Source organism: Thermobia domestica, chromosome 14, assembly GCF_964235325.1.
Source record: "Thermobia domestica chromosome 14, izTheDome1.hap1.1, whole genome shotgun sequence".
In the NCBI taxonomy this organism is placed as follows: Eukaryota; Metazoa; Arthropoda; class Insecta; order Zygentoma; family Lepismatidae; genus Thermobia; species Thermobia domestica.
Genome location: NC_137467.1, coordinates 51,279,504 through 51,302,957, shown reverse-complemented (window position 1 = coordinate 51,302,957; position 23,454 = coordinate 51,279,504). Strand labels below are relative to the sequence as shown.

At 35.6% G+C, this 23,454-nt stretch overlaps 1 protein-coding gene across 4 annotated transcripts in view; it reads left to right on the top strand.

Annotated features, from left to right (window-relative positions):
- LOC145669671 (paired box protein Pax-6-like) overlaps positions 1 to 23,454 on the top strand; it is a 474,824-nt gene that overhangs the window by 178,184 nt on the left and 273,186 nt on the right. For all 4 annotated transcript variants that reach the window (XM_081737929.1, XM_081737930.1, XM_081737928.1 and 1 more), the window contains one exon: positions 16,803 to 16,963. In XM_081737929.1, coding sequence (XP_081594055.1) covers positions 16,951 to 16,963 — 13 coding nt within the window. In that variant the 5' untranslated portion in view covers positions 16,803 to 16,950. The remainder of the gene's footprint in view (positions 1 to 16,802; positions 16,964 to 23,454) is intronic.

The window sequence follows — 23,454 nt, the reverse complement described above, 5'->3', positions numbered from 1 at the left end:
AACAAAAACATTGAAAAGCATTTTAGTGGTGATTTGTATGCTGTTTTTCTGCCATTTTGTAAATTGTCCGTGGAATTCCCTTATGTTCAGTTGCCACACCATCCAGTTCTGTGGGTAATAGTGCAATTACTGTAATATTAAATCGGTAAATATTTCATCAACTGCCGTCAAAAGTGGCTATATCTGTTAGCGAGACCCTGTATTACCAGTAGTGACCTCTGTTCGGGTGACTGTTTACTATTAGGATTATTATGTTTTTTCCTTTTCAATTCCACTAATCAAGCTTTTGATTAAGAAATGGCAAATGAAATGAAATATGTCAGTTTAACATCCCAAGTTATCCCTTTCATGCTAAACGAGACGATGATTAAGGCAAGTTAATAATGATGAAAAGAATCGGTGGAATGGGAAAGTGGGAGGAAAAGGGGAATACTTCGGTCGAGGATCGGACCAGGAACCCCAAGAACCAGAGGTAAGCGCTCTACCACTGAGCCAATGTGCCCCCCCCCCACTTTTGATTATGAAACTAATAAGGAGATACTAGACAGTATGGGTAATGAGACATACAGGGTGTCCCAGGAGGTAGGGGCAATATTTTGGGAAATGTTAGTATGGGTGATGAAAAAAGTTCATATGAACATAGGTCCTAATCTCAACGGTTTGAGAGCTACAGGTTGTGAATCATTTTTTACGTATATTGATTATTGCTCTACCCAAGAAATTTTACAATATGCAATATGTGGCATTGGTATCTTTGGAAGAGAAGTTATTGAGGGATATTTTGGAATCAGTGTTGCCATCTAATTTCTTTAAGTAACCTTAACTTTCTCAAATTTCCCTCAATAGCTTCCCTTGCGATGACAACACTGCAACATGCTGCATACCGTTGGAAAGGTAATTCCATCACATTTCAAATCCGCTATGACTTACCTCTGTTAAATAGTTACAGGGTGAACAATACACAACAAAGTCAAAAATGGTTTACAACCTGTGGCTCTCAAACCGTTGACATTAGGACCTATGTTCATGTGAACTTTTTTGCTTAGAATCACTTACAGTATCATTTCCCAAAATGTTGCCACTTCCTCCTGGGACATCCTGTATATCTAAAGAGAAAAAAGGAAAAAAAAATTAAAAAAACACTTTGTCATAAGAAGGGAAATACGATGTTTATCCGTCGCTACGACCAACCAACGGCGCCGACTTTCCAAAATTTATATGGGTGCATATCAATGGCAGGACATGCAAGTCTAAATTTTTTTCAGAAAAGTCTCGACGTTTAAGTGATTTATTTTTAGTTAAAATCTTTTCTGAACACTGTCATAAAGGGCTGTGCTGTCATAAGGTAAAATATATCGGTACTATAAGGATAAGTTGCGGTTATCCTAGCTCAGTCCGTAACATGCAAGAGAAACGCGTTCAAACCCGGATCTAAACTAAAAATCTTGTGGGTGCGCCGCGGGTGTGGGATTATTTGGGAAACTGCCGGAGCCCCGGAGCACCCATGTAGTTGGCGCGCATGCGACCAACAATGGTTCCAATTTTCAAAACCCTGGCCAAAAGTAGAAATCGTTAATGTATTGCTTCTAAAACTCAGTAGATTGGTTCTCTCGAGATCACGAATTTCGAATTTGATGTAATTTTTCTAAATAATAATAATAATAATAATAATAATAATAATAATAATAATAATAATAATAATAATAATAATAATAATAATAATAATAATACAGAAAAATGTCAGATCCAATATGGCGAAACTGCAGTGAATAATAATATAGTTTCCGTGGAAATTGGTATTGGGAGGGGGTTTTGACTTCACTGATTTCGAATTTATATTATTAGCTATTCTTTGAAAAAAAAAGTTAGATGGAATCAATACGGCTGTCTTAATATATATATATATATATATATATATATATATATATATATATATATATATATATATATATATATATATATATATATATATATATATATATATATATATATATATATATATATATATATATATATATATATATATATATATATATATAAAATCGATTTTAAGAATAACTGATAACAAGAAGAAAGATTTGGAAGAAGAGGGATTTTCGAGGTCGTTGCTTGTCACTTCAAATTAATAAGTGGCAAATTAATAGTGCATCACTATTTGCTATTGAATATTTTCTTTTCTCGTTTTATTGTACACTCATGTCCAAAATTATTGCGGCATGTCTATAAATATGTTGTTGTAGGAATATAATTTGATAACGAATTCGCCCGATATTTCTCATAATGTTACTCTGTGTACAATCGGTAAAGATATGTATGTGGCAAATTTCATGTCAAAAGAGCAGTAAATAAGAACAATAATACGAAAATAAAACTTTCTTGTCCATTTAGCAACATTTTGTTTTACTCATTCTAATTTTCGTATTTATAATTCTTTTCCTATGAAATTTACCACAAATATACATTTCCGGATTATACACATAGTAGTCTATCAGTATTAAAAGTACCCTACAAAATCATTATCAAAACAGTTATAGATATGCGACAATCATTTTGGACATGAGTGTACATCATCCAAAAAAGAAAAGCTACAATGCGTCCCTGAAAGCGTATTTATGCGTTACCACAGAAAACTTTGAATAAAGCAAAATGGGGGCAAACGGAGGTATTTAGTTTTCATTTTACATTAATGAACAGTCTAAAAAATTCGAAAGAAACTGTTTTTGAGAGTGCAATCTTATGGAACTTCTGACTTATATATATATATTTATATTTATATTTAAACTGGTAACCTTAAAAAAATAATTTTGTAAATACTTCAATAACTCAATAACAATAAATTTTCATTGGATTTTATGTAGAGAGTTGAAATATAGTTACTTACAGTCGTTGACCTCATTAGAAAAAAATTTAAATAACTACAAAATACAAGCAAATGCAGCCAGGAGTAAGAGTGAGGGGGAACGCTGTGGGACGTCGTCCCCCACTTCCAGAAAATATCTGTGGCGTCCCGCTTTCTGAAAAAAAATTCAATGAGCAAAGATAGGCACGGGGGATGGCTTGACGTCATGCGTCCCCATACTTTTTCAGATCCACGTTTACGGAATGCGATTAAAGAGCCTTGATTTTTTATCGAATTGTTATCGATTACTCGATTATCGGAACAGCCCTACCTCCAGATGGATTAATCGAGCCCTGGCCTAGACGTAAGAGCCGAAACCTTACCGTTTTGGAAATGTTTTTAGTAATTTGAGACCACTGTGCAACGGCTCTGAAAAATTTTAATGTGTTGTATTTCGTCATACGTTGTTCGATCATACATAGAAAAATAATTTAATTGTAATAAATTCACATATATATTTATATTATTTATTATAGATGGCAGGGAAAATGTCTAATCTAAAATAAATACACAATTAAGTTTATTCATTTAATTTGATAAAAAGCTTTAACATTAAAGGAATGAGTACTTTTTATCATCATTTACTCTACGTACTACTAATAACAAACCATGTTTTGTTTTCAAATGTTTATGATTATATGTATCTATCTCCTTAAGAATAAATGCATTTTACAGTCTTATTACGAACTCCATTGCAGCGTGTAAGCTAAGTAAGGAGCGTTATAAATAGATAATACTTTTTGGTTCAGTAAAGGTTGCTTTCTTTGTAAAGCTTGGCCTTTACGTTAGTCATGTTTAATTCATCATAGCTAGTGGCAGTGATGCCAACCTGAAACAGTAGAAAATCCCATCTCGCTCTTGAATTTCTTACACATTTTCTTCGAATATGAATAGACTACAATAAATTTTGATTACCTACGTTTATCAAATAATTGATGAATAACTATTTATTTTTTCTTAATTGAAAGAGACAGTTGAAAAGACAAAAACAACGTCAGGATTTAGTATTTACGTTATTCCTTTGTGTCATCATATTGCAGTGAGCGTAAGGATACTAGCAGAAGTTTACTCTAAGTCGTTTTGTGTAGAACGTTTTCGAAGTTGATTGTTTCTCGTTTGGCATTTTACATTTTCCCCCTTAATTATATTCGTTGTATTTTTTTTTTTTTTTTTTTTTTTTTAAGAAATACCAGAGTACAATTTATATTTCTTAGAGCTTGCTTTTACACAATCATGATTTACTTCTGCATTAATATGCATTTTCCGGTAACAAAATTTGACAATTAATGAGCACTGATTTTAAGATTATTAAGGAGCCATTGGTCTACTTTTCACCCGTAGAAAAATTTTATTGCTGTCGATGAAAAATCCATTTAAAATTCCCATATTTACTGCCAATTGTCACGAAAATTCCCATATTTACTGCCAATTGTCACGAAAATTCCCTTTTATCTGTTTTCGGGAAGTTACTGTCAAAAAATCCCACAAAATGGGATTTTTCCCACAAGTTGGCATCACTGGTTAGTGCTAACCAACCTTGTTTACATGGGACCTCTTCCTAAAACCTGCATATTTTACGTTTCCTCCTTGCCATTGTTTGTCATACGTACTTTTGTTTTGACCCATTTCAAATGCAGCATTGAATCTTCAAATCAATGACAATAGGATAATCTCGGGAGAATCCACACACACTTTTTTTTTCGGAAATGTGTATTTACCTTAAAAATGTGAATACATGCCTATGTTGAAAATGTATTATGTGTACTTTTAATTCCATGTATGGTTTACAAAGTAATTCAGAGATTACTACATCAGAATTTCAAAAGTAATTATTACGGTTGTGGCATCTCTCCTGAACGTACCGGGAGATATATCTCGGAGTTAAGGGTAAGATGCCACAGTGGAAGTATACGTAGATGTCACATACTAACATAATTTTTAATGCTTCTTTTATTGCGATTTAATTACGGAAATTATGAAAATTATGTGTGTTTGCACTTAGGAGTAAGTTAACGGAAAATTATTATAGCCTACTGCTCCAACAAGTAAAAAAGAAAAAAAAAAGTAGTAGGTTAATGAAATGAAAATAAATGCAAATCGTGCCTAAAGTTGATAAGATTAACTCATGAATAACCCATAGTTGATAATATAGGCCTGAAGAAATATGTTTTAGAAAGCTTATTCAAAAGAGTTACTAATATGATAGTTTGAATATTGTAGGAAAAGAATGAAATGAAATCTTTGAGTTTTACGTCCCACGAATATGCCGGTTAGCCTAAAGGAGACGGTGATAATGAGTAATGAATGAAATGGTGGAATGAAGAAAGTGGGAGGAAACAGGAGAACCCCGAGGAAATCTACGCACATGGTGTTTGTCCACCACAAAGTTCACTGGGCTGTAGGGAAAGATGTTGCATGTGATTAGAATCCTGACTTACTTAGCCACTCGACTTAGCTATTCATGAAGAGCTAAATTAGGGATAGACAACTTGAAGTTCAGAAAGTAGGCTTATTTTCTCTTTTGATTGCCCACCTTTTACAATATAAGGAACATGACTAGTGGAACCAACGTTTGCAAGAAACATATAGCATCCGGTTGTATCATTTATTTGTTTCCTCATAAATCTACCAGCGTTCGCAACAGACATCTCCCTCATCCGCTACTTTCTTTACAACTGTTGTAGGTTCGGTGGTGTTGATCGTTGTAAATTTTGGTTCAAAAAAATCCTCAAATTCCTTCCTGCAAACTTTTCTCCTTTATCTTACGTTTTCTTTTTTTCTGTTACCTTTAATGCTGCTTCTTCTTTTGTATTTCAATATTGCAACCTGAAGATAAAACAATTCCCAATTTCTTCTATCCGAACGTTTTCCTTATGGCAATGTCGGAATAGGAGAGACTTTTCAATATTTTTTATTGTGTTATGAATGGCGTTTGTGATGTGGAGATCTAATGATGAAAACGAGTTCGTAACTGCTGATTCACGGGTGAAAGGTGGTTGATTGTTGATTATTGCTGGGAAACTGTTTTGGATGCTTCGATTCTCAATGATCGTACCACAATTGTTGGAGTATATATATACAGGGATTGTAATGCGTGAGTAGAATGTCTGGGAAGTATACCAAGTTTGCGTTATTTTCAACACACTGTTGCAGCAATTACTGCAAAATGCAATGGAAGGCATGATTATCCATTAGTTACACTGTATTGCTTGGTGGTTTCTGTTGCAAAAAAGTTCATTGAGTTATCTTTAAAAAAATATTTGAAATGTACGATGATATAGCGTTTATATATACTCTTGAACTGGTATCAATTCTCGATAGTATTCTGCCTTAAAATGTATACTTTAAAATTCAGTACTGGGGACAAAAACTCCACCAACATTGCAACAACCTACCACTGTCACGTTTTCTCCCTTTTCAACTGAAAGCATGTACCATTTTCGAACCTTTTCTTGTGATAACAGAATCTTCACTATTGTTTGCTTGTAAGAATGTCTCGTCAACATTAAACATATTATGCGGTTTGTCAATGAGATTACTCTCACATAACTTTTCCCCATAGAGAGAAAACATTTTCGACGTCGTGTCGATTCATCCCTTGACCTCTTGCAGCAGATAGTCCTACTACCTGATGCAAGCTCAGTTTAAAATTTCTTCGCGTGAATGAGTTTGGCCAATCATTTTTTTCTCGGCTTCTTTAGTAAACATGTGGTATCACAATCTCTGTTGCAAGCCTAAATGCAACAGAACTAACTGTTTCTCAACATGGTGTGAATCCTGCTGCTGACAATGCATGCATGTGATCAACTACAAATATTTTCTTTTCATTTTCAGGTCCGAAAATTGCAACCAACAAGAAAAATAATCAGTATAAGTTAGTTGTAAATTAAATTTTGTTATATTGCCACGGCTTACATTGTTCTATTAGGCTACTAGATGCTCTTCGTTCGTATTCGCATCCAATGCAACATATGGAGTATTTAAAGACCAAAGCAGGGGTAAAAGTGAGGGGAACGCCAGGGGAAGCCATTGCCCTACTTCCAAAAATAATTCTGGTGTCCCTCCACTTCCTAAAAATTACAATAGACAAATATAGGCACGGGTGACTGCGTAACGTCATGCGTTCCCCTACCTTTTCAGATCCACTTTTACCTCAGCCGTTAGACCTTAAGAAACAACCTATTCTTTAGGAAACAACAGAAAGGCTGATCATTAGATTGTGGTCTGGGGAGTTCCATTGTGTCCAGGACATATTATAAATCTAATGAAAAATTGTCAATTTTTGATATCTCTGTTGAATTTCTTCTGGTCCTAGTCCTGTTCTCAACAATCGTGTTCTTGTTGGAATTTCAAAATGTATTCCAGCTTCACGCAAACAATTCCAATGGGTCCGTGTAACGTAGTCACCTATAATGCGAGCAGTCTAGAGCTTGATTTCCAGTGGTGTCACTCGGCCACATAGGTTAAAAAGGTTTCTCAAGCCAGCCAGCCTGAGTGAGGTTATTTCCTTAGGTTTCCTCGTTCAAACCAGGCAAATGCCAAGATAGTACCTGACATAATGGGTTACAGGCCGCTTCCCTCATTCCCCATTCCTTGTTTCCTTCACAAATTTTCATGGTACTATGATCGTGCTGGCACTTCATTTCTCTTACGCGACGGGTTTACATAGGCCATAGATGCCAGTAATACCTATATAAATATAATCCCTAACCTAACAAATGTAACACATTGTTTCTTAGTCGGCATATGTTCTGCCTTTCTAAGTGCATCCTCAATCCAGCATCCCCTTTTCAAACTAGGCTTTCTCTCATAGTGTGTTGGCATTTTTCTTTCAGTTTATCGTCCCACGATGATACCCTTTAGGCTAAGGGTTCGTCCACGTGTTACGTAACGCTGTAAGGGGAGAGGAGGGGTTCAGCATTCGTTACGAAATATGACAAGGGAAGGAGGGGGTTTACGCCTACGTTCCATAACACTTTTTTGATTCTCTATTTTTTTATTTTTATTCCCAATCTTTTAAACAAATAATTTTATTCAGTACTTTTCTTTTTTATATAAATAAATATTTCTATTGTTTGGAAAATTCAGAATATATAGCGTATATAAAATGAATCATGCAGAAGAGATTCGAAGACGCTACTAAACAGCTTGAATGGTAATGAACCCTGTGTGTATTATAATACAATAAAATCCCATTTTGTGGCTATCACTGCGAGGGGCGTCATTTAGGGAGGGCAGGAGAGAGCAATTACCCCCTTCAAGAGTTTGAGGAACACATATACTTTTAATAGATTGTCTACTAATGTATTAGTACAAAACGTGAAAGTTTTATGTCAGTGGAGCTCTTGTACCCCCACAAGCGAAGTCTGACATAACGCTTATGATCACCGCATTGCATTTACTGCACAGTAAGTAAAGCGTTTCTGGAGTTAGTTGTTAGCAATCGTAACCACCGCTTAAAAATGCTCTCCCGTTCCCACTTGTATCACTATTTCTTAGAATGTGATTCAAAACTTTTTATTCGAATTATGATCTATTTTATTTTTCTAAGAAGTTTCGCATGTGAAATAGAGAAACTCTTTTTCTTGAAATAATATTTTCTGCGAAGGAACATTCACGATTTGTAGAGCAAAATAGGATGTTTAAAAACCTAATTCTTCTCATCTCGTACTGATTCATCTCGTACTGATTTTTTTCCCTTTGGATTTGAATTTTCCTGGAGAAAAAGAGTACTCGAATTCTGACACTGATTTAAGACAAGAAGATTTTAAAAAGGGTTGAACTGAAGTCCAAAATCCAAAGAATATGCTCGAAAGTTTGCTCTGAAACCAAATGCCTCTGCTCCTTCAAGTATGCAGCCACGTCGAATCTATGGTCAACGAGAAAGAGAACTTCATCACATCGTCCATACTAAGGAACTTCAAATACAGGAAGCATCCTGGATCCCGGAAGAAGAGGTCAATTCTGTTTCACCTGTACCCTGCCTTACCAATTATTGGGGACCTAAAAGAATGAGTGCGATCTTCTTGAAAGAACGACAATATGTAATATCGAAGAATTAAGACTGGTTAATTAAACAACCTGATCGGTTAAAATATTATTATGGTAATACCTAATACTTTGATTTGTTGATGAAAAATAGCGCAAATTTATTCAGAAAACCAGAATTTTCTAATAAAAAGTTCTGCCATTAATATTGTTTTTTTTATTGTAATAACCTCCCAAATAAGCAAAATTAGTGAAAAGACAAAAATCATTACGTGACAAAGGGTGGAGGGGTTTGACCTTGCGTTACGAAGTGAGAAACGGAGGAGAAGGGGTCATAATTGGTCAAAAATAGCGTTATGTAATATCTGAACGCCCCCTAAGGGACGCAGATGTTTAAGGCAAGTGAGTGATAATCGAAGAATTGGTGGAATGAGAAGGTGGGAGTACCTTGAGAAAACCCACGGACACAATGTTGCTTATTACAAACTTACTTGGACGGGGATCGAACCAAGAACCTCATGCACCAGAGGCAAGCGCTGTACCAGTGAGCCACCATGGCCTCCTAAATCAATGTTTGAGATCTAAAACTTGAGTGAACACGTGTTGCCACAAGACGTGTGAAATTTCTCATGTCGTCTTGAATTTAAAAATGTACCCTCCAGAAAAAAAAAATCATAAATATTTAATTTTACACTTATGAGATGCTCTACAGTCAAGAAGTTCTTAACATAGACTTGTGTATAAGACCAACACATTCAATGTTCATAGTATGAAATGTATTTGCAATTTTTGGAATGTTGTGTGAAAAGTAACGGGAGTTTTTTTTTTTTGCTTTTATTAAAATTAAAAATTCACAAGTTTGTATTCTTGTTCACATTTCCATTTTTATCTTTTTTTTCCCCAACCCATTCACAAACACTATTTTTTCTGAACTATTTCTTTTTAATAATACGTGTCTTTTTCTGTTTCTCTCTCTTAAGAGAGTAAGAAGTATCTAACGGTTTTCTGCTAATTAGGCCTCTGAGAGCACGCTTTTTAAGAGGTTAGTTAAATGGATCCAATTTAACACTTTGAGAAGCGTTAAAAGTGGTAGGAATGTTTTGAATTGACACTACCAATTTGGTTTCTGCTTCTTTTCTTTTCTTCCTCTATCCCTCTTCAATTTCTTTTCTTTTTTTAAAAAAAAAGTAGGTAGTGGTATATAATTCTTACGGTTTTATTGGGGAGTGTGTATGAAATAGGGTTCTGTGCGTTAATTAAGAGTATGTGCTGCATAGCTAAATATTTTATATCAAGGTTTGAAAAGTACACGCGTTACCGAAAATAGTCAGTCACAATGATATAAGTCTGTAAATGAAGTGTGCTATACATTGTATCAGGTGTAAAAATGACGGAAAACGCAAGAGGATGCCGTTCCCCCACTTCCAGAAAATATCTACGGCGTCCCTCTACTTCTTAAAAGATTACAATGGATAAAGATAGGCACGGGGATGGTGTGACGTCAAACATCACCCTCCCTTTTCAAACCCACTTTTACCTCTGCATTGTGTTGGTTTTTTTATAGAACAGTATGGTAAATATCTACTTCCCGTTTTCAATTGAGATATCCATAGAGCAAAAGCTGCTGTAACAGATGACGAGAAACTGTTTCTAATATGGATTCGCCGTAACAAGAATTAAATTTAAAAAATCTTTCAATTTAACAATCCACGATTTAAGATTGGTGTAAAGGAACAAGTTTGGCCAATAGATGTCACTACAGTCTTCGTATCTCTCTCATGTATTTTTTACCTTTCACAAAAGTTCACGATTTCTCTTATAAACTTCAACTTACAGACTTCAGACTTTGAGGGAAGGAACTTCATAACCTATCGAAGGCAACAATCCATGCCGATTTTTTATTTGTAATTTTCTTCATTGTTGAAATAGCTTGATTGTTGACATGGATATCCTAACCTTTAACAATTGAACTGTTTCAACAATGAAGACAATTATAAATCAAAAATTGGCACGGATTGTTGCCTTCGATAGATTATGAAGTTTCTCCTCTAGAAATTTGAAGTCTCTAGGTTGAAATTTGTAAGAGAAATTGTAAATTTTTGTGAAAGGTAAAAATACACGAGAGATATATGAAGGCCGTAGTGACATCTATCGGCAAAACTTGTCCCTTTACACCAACCTTAAACAAATGAATGATGTTGAAAGAATTGGTGGAATGTGCAAGTGGAAGGAAACGGGAGTACCCCGAGAAAACCCAAGGACACGATGTTGGAAACTTACTTGGCCGGGGAGTGAACTGGGGATCCCACGAATCAGAGCTGAGCACTCTACCACTGAGCCACCGTGCCCCGCCTAAGAACTAAGTTTCAGTTCAATTCCTATCCTTCTATTCAAACCGGAAATAGTGCAAAACTACAATTTCCGGTTTCAATACTGATTACAAAAGAGCAAAATCGGTAATAGATAAGGGAAGCGCGGCTTTTAAGAGGCCTCATCCCGGCGAAATTAAAATACCGCTAATTTTACAGTAATTTTGTGATATCTTCAAATAGATAAAAGATAATTGAAATGTGGAACGAGAGCGCCCTGGACAATACTATTTTGCGTGAGGTACCGTTATCACAAATCACCTAGTGGCTTTCCGTTTTCAGCCGTTTAGAAACGCGAAAATAAATGCCGATTTTCAAAATGGCTCTAAATCGAAAGCAGATAAGTGAGTCATGATAACGGTATCTTATGTAAAATGATATTGTCTAGGGCGCTCTTGTTCCATATTTCGATTATCTTTTATCTATTTGAAGATATCACATAATTACTGTAAAATTAGCGGTATTTTAATTTCGCCGGGAGGAGGCCTCTTAAAAGGTTTCAGCGTTCCAAGAACACAAGGCCGGCCCTAAGCTGATTGGACCGATTGCTCCCAATCGGGTTCCGCGCTAATGTCGTCTATTCTACTCTCTAGTTCCGTTTTAACAGCATATTAGGCTCTAGAGCAAACAAGTGTGTCATGATCCCTATGATTAAATTTTACTCTTAATACATGTAATTAATACATGTCATTATGTTCGCGGGACCCCCTATGCTTGCTTGGAGGCCCCTGACCAAGTGGCTATGGTACCGTTAAGATGGCTCCGCTATTCTCGGTTGTAAAGTACACATAACAATATACTGTAATACAGGTACATCCATGGAATACACAAGTGAGGGTATGGCCTCTCCCTAACAAATAAATGAATAGTTTGTATTAAGTTTTCGGGCATATGCAAATATTTTCTTTATTTTATACGGCAGTAGTTCCTTTATTTTATTTACGTTTACAATTTCTGTTGAAAAAATAGATATTATGTCCAGGGAGTATTCTGCACACCCATAACACTCCCCCAAATTTCCTTACACACACTCCTGGGCATAAAAATATTGTTTTCTTTGAGTTTGTGTAAAACTGTATATCATTATTCTAGATGTACACTCTCTTATACTTCGAACACCCCACTAAGTAAAAGTTCCTGGCGTTCTTACTGATTATGTCATGTGATACAACCGTGAATACCGAGATGGTATCAAATAAATCAGCCTCAGTGCGATTTCTTTACATATCGTTTTTCTTATTATAACTATATTAAAAATACAAAACCAGAGGATATAAGCGGTTAGCGTACGAGTCTTTGGAGAGGGTGACATGGGTTCGATTCCCAGCGAGGACGGATTCCACGTTAATCAGTAGATCTACGTCTCATATAGTCTCGCTGCTGAATGAGACGTTAAACTCAAATCAAATCAAAACCAAAGAGTATATTTTACCCTGTCCTGCGAAAAATCCCGTATATGTATTTTTTTTTTATCAAGTCAGGAAAACTGAATGCATACTAGTGCATACTGAGTAGGTGGCTGCTTATGAAGGTTTTCTTCTAACTCGAATAATCCATTGGAAAATATGTCATCCATCTTCCGTCATTTTCTTAAGGTTTGTGATCGTCTCATCACCATTTCATTTTGCCTGCAGTCGATAACCATTTCAAGCTGATTATACCTTTCATAAGTAGTACCTACGATGTTCTCACTAGCGTGCATTAGGCTTTCCTCACTTGAATTCTTTTCAAAAAGATACGGTTGTTAAGAAATCTTTAAACTAACGAATTCATATCAATGTGCATTTCATTATGTCTTACAAATATAAACTTATGGAAACATAGTCTTCACTATTGTATTTCTCGTAAAATTCTAGCCCAATTTGATATATTACATGACCCACTTACTATTTTAAAAAGTCGAGCGAGATACAAGACGGCCGCCTTCAAGATGGCGGCCATAATAAGCATACCTCAAATAGATGTCTGCTTCTTCTCGGTGTTGGTTAATGTGTTTTTGTTTTTCACTCCTTTACCCGTTTTACAAATAAAATGACATTTTCAAACTTGAAACACATTGTTATGGATTATTCTGATCAATCAGGTTTTTGGCCACTGCGACCGTTCTTATGGACGAAAGCATTTTAAATTTTGCTTACGCGCGTTTCTTGATATTCCACACTTCTCTGCCAAGTTTGGTAAAGAAATTAGATTTCGTCATTGATAGGTTTATTTGTAAGAGAAGAAAACTATGAAATACGGATACAGAAACTTCTTGAAAAATTGCGAGGCACAAGGGTGAGATATGTAGGCCTATAATTCATCCACTGTCTGCATTTCCATTTGAGTTATTTCTCTGAAAAATTAGCTGCTATAAGCAATGAAGAAGGTGAGCGTTTTCAGCAGAACATTTTGCAGATGGAAAAACGGTATAAAGGGAAATCGGACCCATCCATGATTAGAGATTACTGTTAATTCCTCCTGAAACAGGACTGCACGACTTAGAAAATGAAAAATGTTTCGAAACTGTCTTTGCCGTTGATCATTTTTCTTAATCAAGCTTACAAGTAAACATGAAAGGTGTTCCGAGGATAAACTGACAAACTTATCATATTTGTTTAGGCCCTCAATACGAGAAAAATGTTTCTCTGCGACTTTGGTCGGAAATGCTTACTTACTGAGAGAGAGATAATTAAAAGTAATTATTGGAGTTGGTCATTCCTCTTATCCTTTTATTATTATTATTTCTCCGTAATTAAGCGTTTTCGATCAAAGTTGCAGATTTTTTCGTGTATTGAGGTTCTGAACACATATGCGAAGTTTGTCCATTTTTCTCGGAACACCCTATATATGAATTCGTAATAACGATATACATATAAGTTTCTAAATGATGTGTTGCAATGTTTAGTATAACACACATGTATTTCTTCCATTAAAACCTAGAATTTATCCTTATAAACACATTTTTTTTTATATCTCAAATTACATTTACCCCTGTCAGCAGTTAATGATCATCAAGGCCCGGATCTTGTTGACAAGTCAACTTTTTTCTGTTACCCATAGGACAAGGCAAATTCAAATAAAAACCTTATCCATCAACTCTAGGTTCTAAAAATATCTTTTTTAGAGTCAACTTTTGGTCACTTTTTGCCGTTTTGATGTTTCAGGTCATTTTTTAATATTTTAAGGTAACTTTTAGGCCACTTATGGTCTTTTTATTCTTTCTCTTCTACATAAGGAAATCTTTACGTGAACACGGTTTACGGATGTGGAAAAGACGAAGTTGAATAATCTCTTTTCTTGCTTCCTGACTATTGCGGTCGAAAAACTGCATTCTTAACAAGCTAATGAAAACTAAACTGTAGCTGGTTAACAAAAGGTGGGGGTTGGTAGGTGGCCAAACAGATAGTTTTGGGTTGTTGACCACAAAGGATGTGATTACCTGAATAACTAAAAATGCATTAGAAGGTGTAAAAACATTTTAAACAGGGTTTCATCTATTATTCTCATGTAGTCTACACTTGCGAACTTTTATTGTTTAAGAGTCCTCCCTAGTTTCAACTCGGGAGTGAATTGACATTTTCAGTACCTACAATGCCGTACAATGGACTTTTCAATAGAAATAAATGATCAATGGAGTGCAACTAAGAGTGAAACAAGATCTTTTGAATATGAGTGAGAAATGTTAATTAAAAATCCAATGGACATTAAAAAATGTCAATGTTTAACGAAATAAACGTTTAAGAATACGCAAGTTTTAAGGTCAATTTTTGTGATTTTTAGGGTCATTTTACAGGAATTTTAGTGTCATTTTATAGGTCACTTTTTAGAAAATTTTAGGTCAACAAGATCCGGGCCCTGATGATCATTATCATAGCAGAAAATCTGAGGGTGATACGATAAAATTGGCTGCATTTTTATTTTCAGAACGTTTGATTTAGTCTATTAATTTTGATAGCGTACGCGCCTTTGGCGCGGGAGACCCGGGTTCGATTCCCGGCGGGAGCTCATGTGGTTCGGATTCCACGTTAATCAGTAGGTCCACGTCTCATATAGCCTCGCTGCTGAAAAGGGACGTTAAACTCAAAATCAACTCAACTCAACTCTATTAATTTTGATGCATTATTTAAGCGGTCATTTTGATTGTCATCCATTTTGACTGTAAAATCTCTCTTAAACTTTTGAAATGAAATGAAAATGATATATATTGTTTTTATTTGACGTTCAAGGATTTGTTCTTAGGAGATGGGTCATTAATGAAAGGGAGTGATTATGAAATTAAATTTGTGTGCTCTCCTAATGGAAATCGGACTCGAGATATTATATTGGTTCTATAGACCTTGGTGAAAGTTAATTGTAAACTTGGGGCCTCGCAAAATGTTCCCAATTGGGCCCCGCACTACCTAAGGCCCGTCCTGCAAGAACAGGTTCTATACTCTTATCTCTTTACTAAAACAGGGAGAGGTAGAAGTATACCCGACCTTCAAGTTTCAATATTAAACTACAAATATTAGAAACAGGTAAGAGATAGTGCGAAACAGTTTTCTGATATGGAATCACCTTGCCGAGATTAAGGCCATCCCGCTTGTGATCGTCATAGTTGCATGGTGTCCCGGCTTTGATTTTTCTGTGGGAGAATATTATAATGGCTCGGATTCCAGCTTAAAACTGTAGAGATCCACATCTCATATTGTATACTCAGTGCTAAAAGGAACGCTAAACTCCAATCTAAATGGCAAACCAGTCCTAGGTTAAAGGCTACCATAATCTATCTAAGAAGAACTGAACTTGGTATTTATTGCCCTACTCAGTTCGTTACATTAAAATGATTGAAAACTTTAAGAAAATTTATAATTAAATTAAATTAATTAAATAATTAATTAAATAGTAATAATTAATAATTAAATAATAAAAATTAATAATTAAATAATTAATTAAATTTAGTTAATATTTAGACACTAATTAGATTAATTATTGGTTCAATTAAGCTTCATTAATTGTAGTAATTTTAAGAGAACTGAGATGGTTCAATGGTATAGTGCTCACCTCTGGTTCCTAGTTCAATTTCAGGACATTGTTGCTTGTGCTAGACATTACTGTTTCCATGAATTTTGTCGATTTCTTTCATTTCCCTCGGGTTCGATTTGCGGCTAGAGCTCATCTGATTCGGATCCCACGTTAAGCTGTAGGTCCACGTCTCATATAGCCTCGCTGCTGAAAAGTGACGCTAAATTGAATATCAGATCAAATTAAAGCTTCCCATTTCCTTCCGTATTTCTACATTCAATTCTTGCTTAATCATTTAATTGAATTTTATCTTTTTTTCTTTTTTTGTCGTTCAGCCTACAGAACATTATCGTGAGGACGTAAAGCTGTTTTTTTTTTACTTCGTTCCAAAGGAAAATATCACGATTTGGTGCCAAAACGACTAAATTGGTAACTCTGTATATTTGTCTTTATGTTATCGGCTACTGCTTGAAATGGACACACTATACTAAACTTTTAAAATTTAAAAATTCGTCGATCGTTCTCACTGTTATCATTCTTGGTTTTGTTTTCTTTTTCAGCGGCATCAGCTGCCGAGAGGGCCGTGTCAAGGCCAGGTGAAGAGGTGTATGGTCCTTGCACGGGAAACGCCAAAGCCTCACCATTCTTCCCTCACAGCAACTCGCTACGGCTACGTCGTGGCCAGGAACTGGGTCGGCCAGTGACGACATGCCCCACAAAGGTAAGTTATAACCATTTATGCTAGTTGTCGTTTATTATTGAAAAAAAAAAGTCATCTTAATTATAAAAATGACTTTGGGCTTTGGATGAGACATATTTTAAATTTTATTCATTTCATAAAGGGAAAATATATTGTTTTGTTATTTTGAACGGAACTTTTAAGAGTCTTCATCCCGGTGAAATTAAAATACCGCTAATTTTACAGTAATTATGTGATATCTTCAAATAGATAAAATATAATTGAAATGTGGAACAAGAGCGCCCTAGACAATATTATTTTACATGAGAAACCGTTATCACGACTCACTTATCTGCTTTCGATTTCGAGCCATTTTGAAAATCGGCATTTATTTTCGCGTTTCTAAACAGCTGAAAACGGAAAGCCGCTAGGTGACTTGTGATAACGGTACCTCACGCAAAATAATATTGTCTAGGACGCTCTTGTTCCATATTTCAATTATATTTTATCTATTTGAAGATATCACATAATTACTGTAAAATTAGCGGTATTTTAATTTCGCCGGGAAGAAGACTCTTAAGGGCAAACTGACTGAATATCTGGAAAAATTCAATATATAGGGCGAGTTTTTTAAACTTGATGTTGCAAAATATTTGGAGAATAAACCATCGGACCAAAAAGGTGTCCGCAATAAAAAAAATGGATGGGAAATACACCTGTGATAAAATTAGCTCATCATTATTTCCCGAGGGATGGGACTGGAGCAACTTTGCAAACTTGAATGGGGACCCCAATTTTTTTTTTCGAATTCTAGTGGGAAATTCGAAACATTTTTCTCGACTTCTGATAGATGGCGTTGTAATCAGTGAATATTGGTTGCTCTAGGGTTTCTTCAATTGGGAGCCGTCACGTTTAATTACTGAATAAATCTGTCATAAAGAGTACAAATCTTTTGTATTAAACGTTTTCCCGATTCGAGACAGGTGGCGTGAGAAGATTGCTCTGCATTCGGTGTAAATTCAAATAATTCAAATGTGGCATGTGCAGTTAGATGCAATCTGCAGTCAAGGGATAAAAGTATGGGGAACGCTCGCGGACGTCGTTCCCCCACTTCCAAGAAATGTCTATGGCGTCCCTTGACTTCCTAAAAATATACAATGGGCAAAGATAGGCACGCAGGACGGCGTTCCCCTACCTTTTTAGATCCACTTTTACCCCTGTCTGCAGTGGTAATTATACTTGGGTACCAAGCATTTTATAAGCTGCATTGCTCCGTAGTTATGAAACTATTCAAATCTACTTCAAAAGCGACAAATGAACGTAGTTCAAAACAAATGAAGCAACTACACTAATGTACTGTAGAAAAAACGTATATCCGATTGGATATGGTGTCACTAGTAGGGTGCAGAAAATGTAAAGTAAAATACGTCTCAAAAGTAATACAAAATAAGGTAATGTTTAAAAAACTTTTTGATTAACAATCACATTAACATCTTTACCAATTAAAGAAGTGAATCTCAAACAGTGGGGTATCTAGGGGTCGGCTATCGGGCTCGAGCCCCCTCGAAACAAAATCCTAAATACGCCATTGGTCTCAAATATAACAAATATTGGATAGCATCTAAGGCACTGTAAAGTAGAGACTGTGGAAAGATACAGCTGATGAAATGATTGGTAGCCCTTTTTTTTTAACTGATTTTCATTCCCATCTGTCGATGGGCGGGCCGTAGAAGGTTACGCCTTCTCTTTGGCCAGTGACTTGTATTTACGACTAATAACGCCCGCTACACTTAATTGCACTGCGGTATTTAAATTATCTGAATTGACACCGCCGATGCTATCTATCACGAGTTGATAAAATGATCAATGCGAAAGAGCTGTATTGTTTGTGACAAATTCATTCTATAATTGAACTTGGCGGCTCCCGATTGATGAAACTTTAGTGAAAGTAACATTTACTGATTTCAGTGCCATCTATCATGAATCGAGAAAAAATGTTTAGAATAAAATGTACTTATTTTTCCCCATAGAATTCTAATGTGCAATAAAATTAGAGGTCCCAATGTATGTTTTCAAGGGTTCACAGGGGCTAATTATATTACAGGTGAATTTCCCTCTCCAAATAATTAACATTCTATTTCGAACACTTTTTTTTTTCATTCGATGCTTATTTTCGAGATATTTTCTAGATTCGTTTTTTTTTTTAACTTACCCTGCATTTACAGGGTATTTCCAATAAAGCGATCAGTATTTGAAGATGGAAATAAAAAAAAAAAACGAAAAAAATAAATGGACGAAATACGAAAATGCGAGAGAACGCATCGAATGGAGATTTATTTTTGTGCCAAAGACTCTGCTATCATGGAGTCTTGAATGGGGGCAGGGGGAGGGGGAGGGACATCCGTCATATGAAACAAATAACTTTTCGAAGGAAAAGTTGTTTGTTTGAGGTACCATTTACGAAGTCCAAGTCCGAGGACATGTTTTCTCCTTTGATATTCCAGTAATTCCATCTGGACGATGGTGTATTGATAGCAAAAATTTGGTTAAATGGAGATCACTTCGTAAATGGTACCCGACACCGAAAACATTTTCTTACAAAAGTTGTTTCTTTGCTATGATCTTTTCAGTATTATGTCAGATGGTACTTTTACACATTTAATATTTTTGGGTGATCACCAGATCCCCACGATAGGGAGTTTTATGGTGTGAGCAGAAAACTCGATTTGATGCAGCCTCTGATGTTTTCGTATTTCATTTTTTTTGCTTCACCATTTTTTTAACAGCCGTTTATGATTTATAAGAAGTCAACGCTTTATTTGAAACACCCTGTATATGGATCATTTATGTTGAAATGCTCTTGCAATTTCTAAACTAATAGTTTTCTTTTTTAAAAAAAAAATGCTCAAATTTCATACGAAGCGAAAATCGGCAGGTGGAACTTGTGTGATATACACTGTTACCAGCGGATGAACAATATTTCTAAGTAGCATATAATTGTATTTTAGAAGGGAGAGGCACGGTGACTCAGTGATAGAGCGCTTACCCATAATGCGTGGGGCCCCTGGTTCGTTCCCTGGCCAAGTAAGTTTGTGGTGGACAACATCGTGTCTGTGTTTATCTCGGGGTACTCCCGTTTCCTCCCTTTTCTCATTCCACCAATTCTTTCATCATCATTCACTTGCTTTAATCATCGTATCCCTTTGTCTAAAGTCATAGACGTTAAACTAAAAGATTTCATTTTGTATTATTTTTCAAATGGTACTTCGTCAGACTATTATATGCTTAAAATTTACATGTTAGACGAACACTTACAACACCACATTTAGATTTGAAGTATGTAATAATCTGATATATTGCTACTTGAAAAAAAAAAAAATCAACTTTATGTTAAATTCACAACAATCTGTTCATCTGATGATATTGCAGAGTATGTCACACGTATTTCCTTCTGCTGATTTTTGCTTCGTACAAAATTTCATATTTTTGTGTAGCATCTATTCTATATAGCTATACACCGTATGTTTCAGAGAAAATGTTCAATGCTTTAAAATCAGAAATTGTTGTAGACAAAAAGAAGAAATAAAGTGAGGTAGGAAAGTCTCATAGAGCGAAATGATCTTTTTGCCTCAGGAGAGTCCCATTCACAAAAAAAAGTTTTAGATGTCAAAGAAGTAATTGCTTATATCATTGTAAAGATCATGTCTACTCCCATTATTTTCTTTCCTTCCCCCTTCCCCGGATATTGCGCTTGCTGAGGAATGTCATCCTTCATACATGACGGGCTTAAGAGCCTTTCATACTTAAAAAAAATGCTTTTTTTTCATAAGTGAAAGGAGATAATGAAATGCAACTTACCACAATCATAGATAATGTTATTCTACGACAGAAAAAAATATGAATCTGATGAATTTTCGGTGTTGCTATCCATAGAAATTACAGTGTTGCCAGAATAACATTTTTCCCAAATCTAAAATGAAAATGAAATCTTTGAGTTTTATGTCCCACGCTTATGCCCCTTAGGCTAAAGGAGACGGTGATGACGAGTAATGAATGAAATGGTGGAATGAAGAAAGCGGGAGGAAACGGGAGTATCCCGAGGAAACCCACGCACACGGTGTTTGTCCACCACAAAGTTCAGTTGGCGGATTTCACAAATCTAAGTTAAGGCGGCGACTAGAGGAACGAAACTCAACTGCATTTGATGATGTATCATGTTGTCTTGGTATCCTCTGAACAACTTTTTAAATAATAGTTGTATTTAGGTCGTAATAAACAAAACAATTTTAACGTACAGTTATTAAAATTAAATAATAATGTTATTTAAAAAAGTAGTTCACAGGATTCCAAGACAACATGATACGTAATCAAATGCAGTTTAGTTCGTTCCTCTAGTTGCTGCCTTCACTTGGATTTTGGATTCTGGCAACACTGTAATTTCTATGGATGGCAACACTGAACATTCTTCAGGTTCATATTTTCTGTTGTAGAATAACATTATCTATGATTGTGGTAAGTTGCATTTCATTATCTCCTTTCACTTATGAAAAACAAGCAAAATAAAAATGTTTAAATTTTATATTATTTTTAGTATGCCAGGCTCTTAAGGCCATATATATCGGTAATGCCCAGAAATATGTAATTAACAAATTGACAAGATCATGGAAAATAAACAAGTTGAATGGAAAAAGTTTTTCGTGTGGGACATTATTTATAAAATCGCCACCACAGCAGGCCCGTAGCCAGCCCCAAAATGTAGGGGGGGCGGCTGAAGTTAGGGGGGCCCGATCCAACCATATGATAGTTCACCATTTTATAGTTCTTTTGCAAGCCTACTCTAAAAATTTTAGGGGGCCAGCAAAAATTTAGTGGGGGTGACCCCCCTAGACCCCCCCTGGATACGGGCCTGCACCACAGTTTAGTCGTGAGTACTTGTTCAGTTAGATAAAACGGGTCTAGTACTTTTTACATCAGAAACCGTTTAAACATAAAATGAAACAAGTGATAAGGTAATGAAATGCTAGAGGGTAGATCGAATGGACGATCTGCTTGATCAACAGGGCTCCCCGTCATGGGTCTCCAGGGAAGCCGACTCGAAAATTTGATATAGTAAAGTATAAAATTTGGTACCATTGAAAAAAAAAACGTTGGGACCAAACAACTTGTGAAGAGACAAAATTTTCTCTGGTAATATGGAACTCAAATTCACTCCTTTGATCTCAATCTGATAAACTGTATATTCTATTTGGGACCGCAGTGACTCAGTGGTAGAGCGTTCACTCCTCATTTAGGCTCGATCCCAACGCATACCAAATGAACTTCTTAGTAAAGAAACACCGCGTATGTGTATTTTCAGGGGAATTTTCCGTTTTCTCCCACTTTTATTCATTTCACCATTTCGTTCATTATCATTACTACCGTCTACCTTAGCCTCGGAGCATAACTATGGAATATTAAACTAGAAATTATCTTTCAACATATCTATTAGAGAATGACACAATTAAACTACAGACACCATTTGTTCAGAATATTTTCAAAACATTTTTTGGATAAATTTGTTATATTGAGTAAATTATAAAAGAAAAATATTCTTTATCAGTATAAACAGAAAATGTTTCAACAAAGATTATATAGCATTTATATATTGTATAAGTACAAAACGGTCTTTATTTAACGCTTCTTTTTAGCTGAAATTTTCCTAAAAATATTACTGCACATCAAGGGCGCCGATTTCTCTGTAAATTTGGGGAAGGGCCCATTCAGATGCAGAAGGTATATATTCTATATGAGCATTTTAAGACAAATTGCATTCAAATTATCCCCAGATCGGCGCCCTTGCTGGACATTTCCCTCTAACAAAACTGATCTTGCACCAGTGTCGTGCCGTGAAAAATCAGCGTCCGGGTCGAGAGTATATGACGGCACCTCCATACATATATTACAAGTAATTTTTCCTGTCTTTTTTGTCCAGTATTTTGCACCCCCTTACTTGGGCGCCCGGGGCCCTTGCCGAGCTCGCCCTCCCCACGGCACGACACTGTGTTGCACCCTAGCAATATAATTTCAACAACAGTGTGTTAATATTAATGTAATATTGTTCCAAACGTATCGTGGGCCTCCAAAGGAGGGCGCCCCTCCTGGTTCACGAAAATGTATACGTAATATAGCAAACCACGTATATTAAATATCAATGGCCCTCTCCTAGAAAATTTTCTTCGGGAACCCAAGAAATGTATTAAAAACTATGCAAAATTCAATTCTTTAATAATCTATGTACCTAATTTACTAAGATGTCCATTTTTTGGCAGTAACAGAAAATATATATATATAGTGATGTGTCACAACCCTGATAGGTGTCTCTGTAAGACTGAAATACGAAATCTAAACTTACTTCAAAGAGTAGATTATTTCGATACAACACGTGTATCACATAAGGTGCAGATACTACTTACTTTTAAGAACAGACGCAGAAAAATTAAATAAAAGAATACTTTTGCATTTTCAATTATTAATACTGCACAACCTTACAGTCA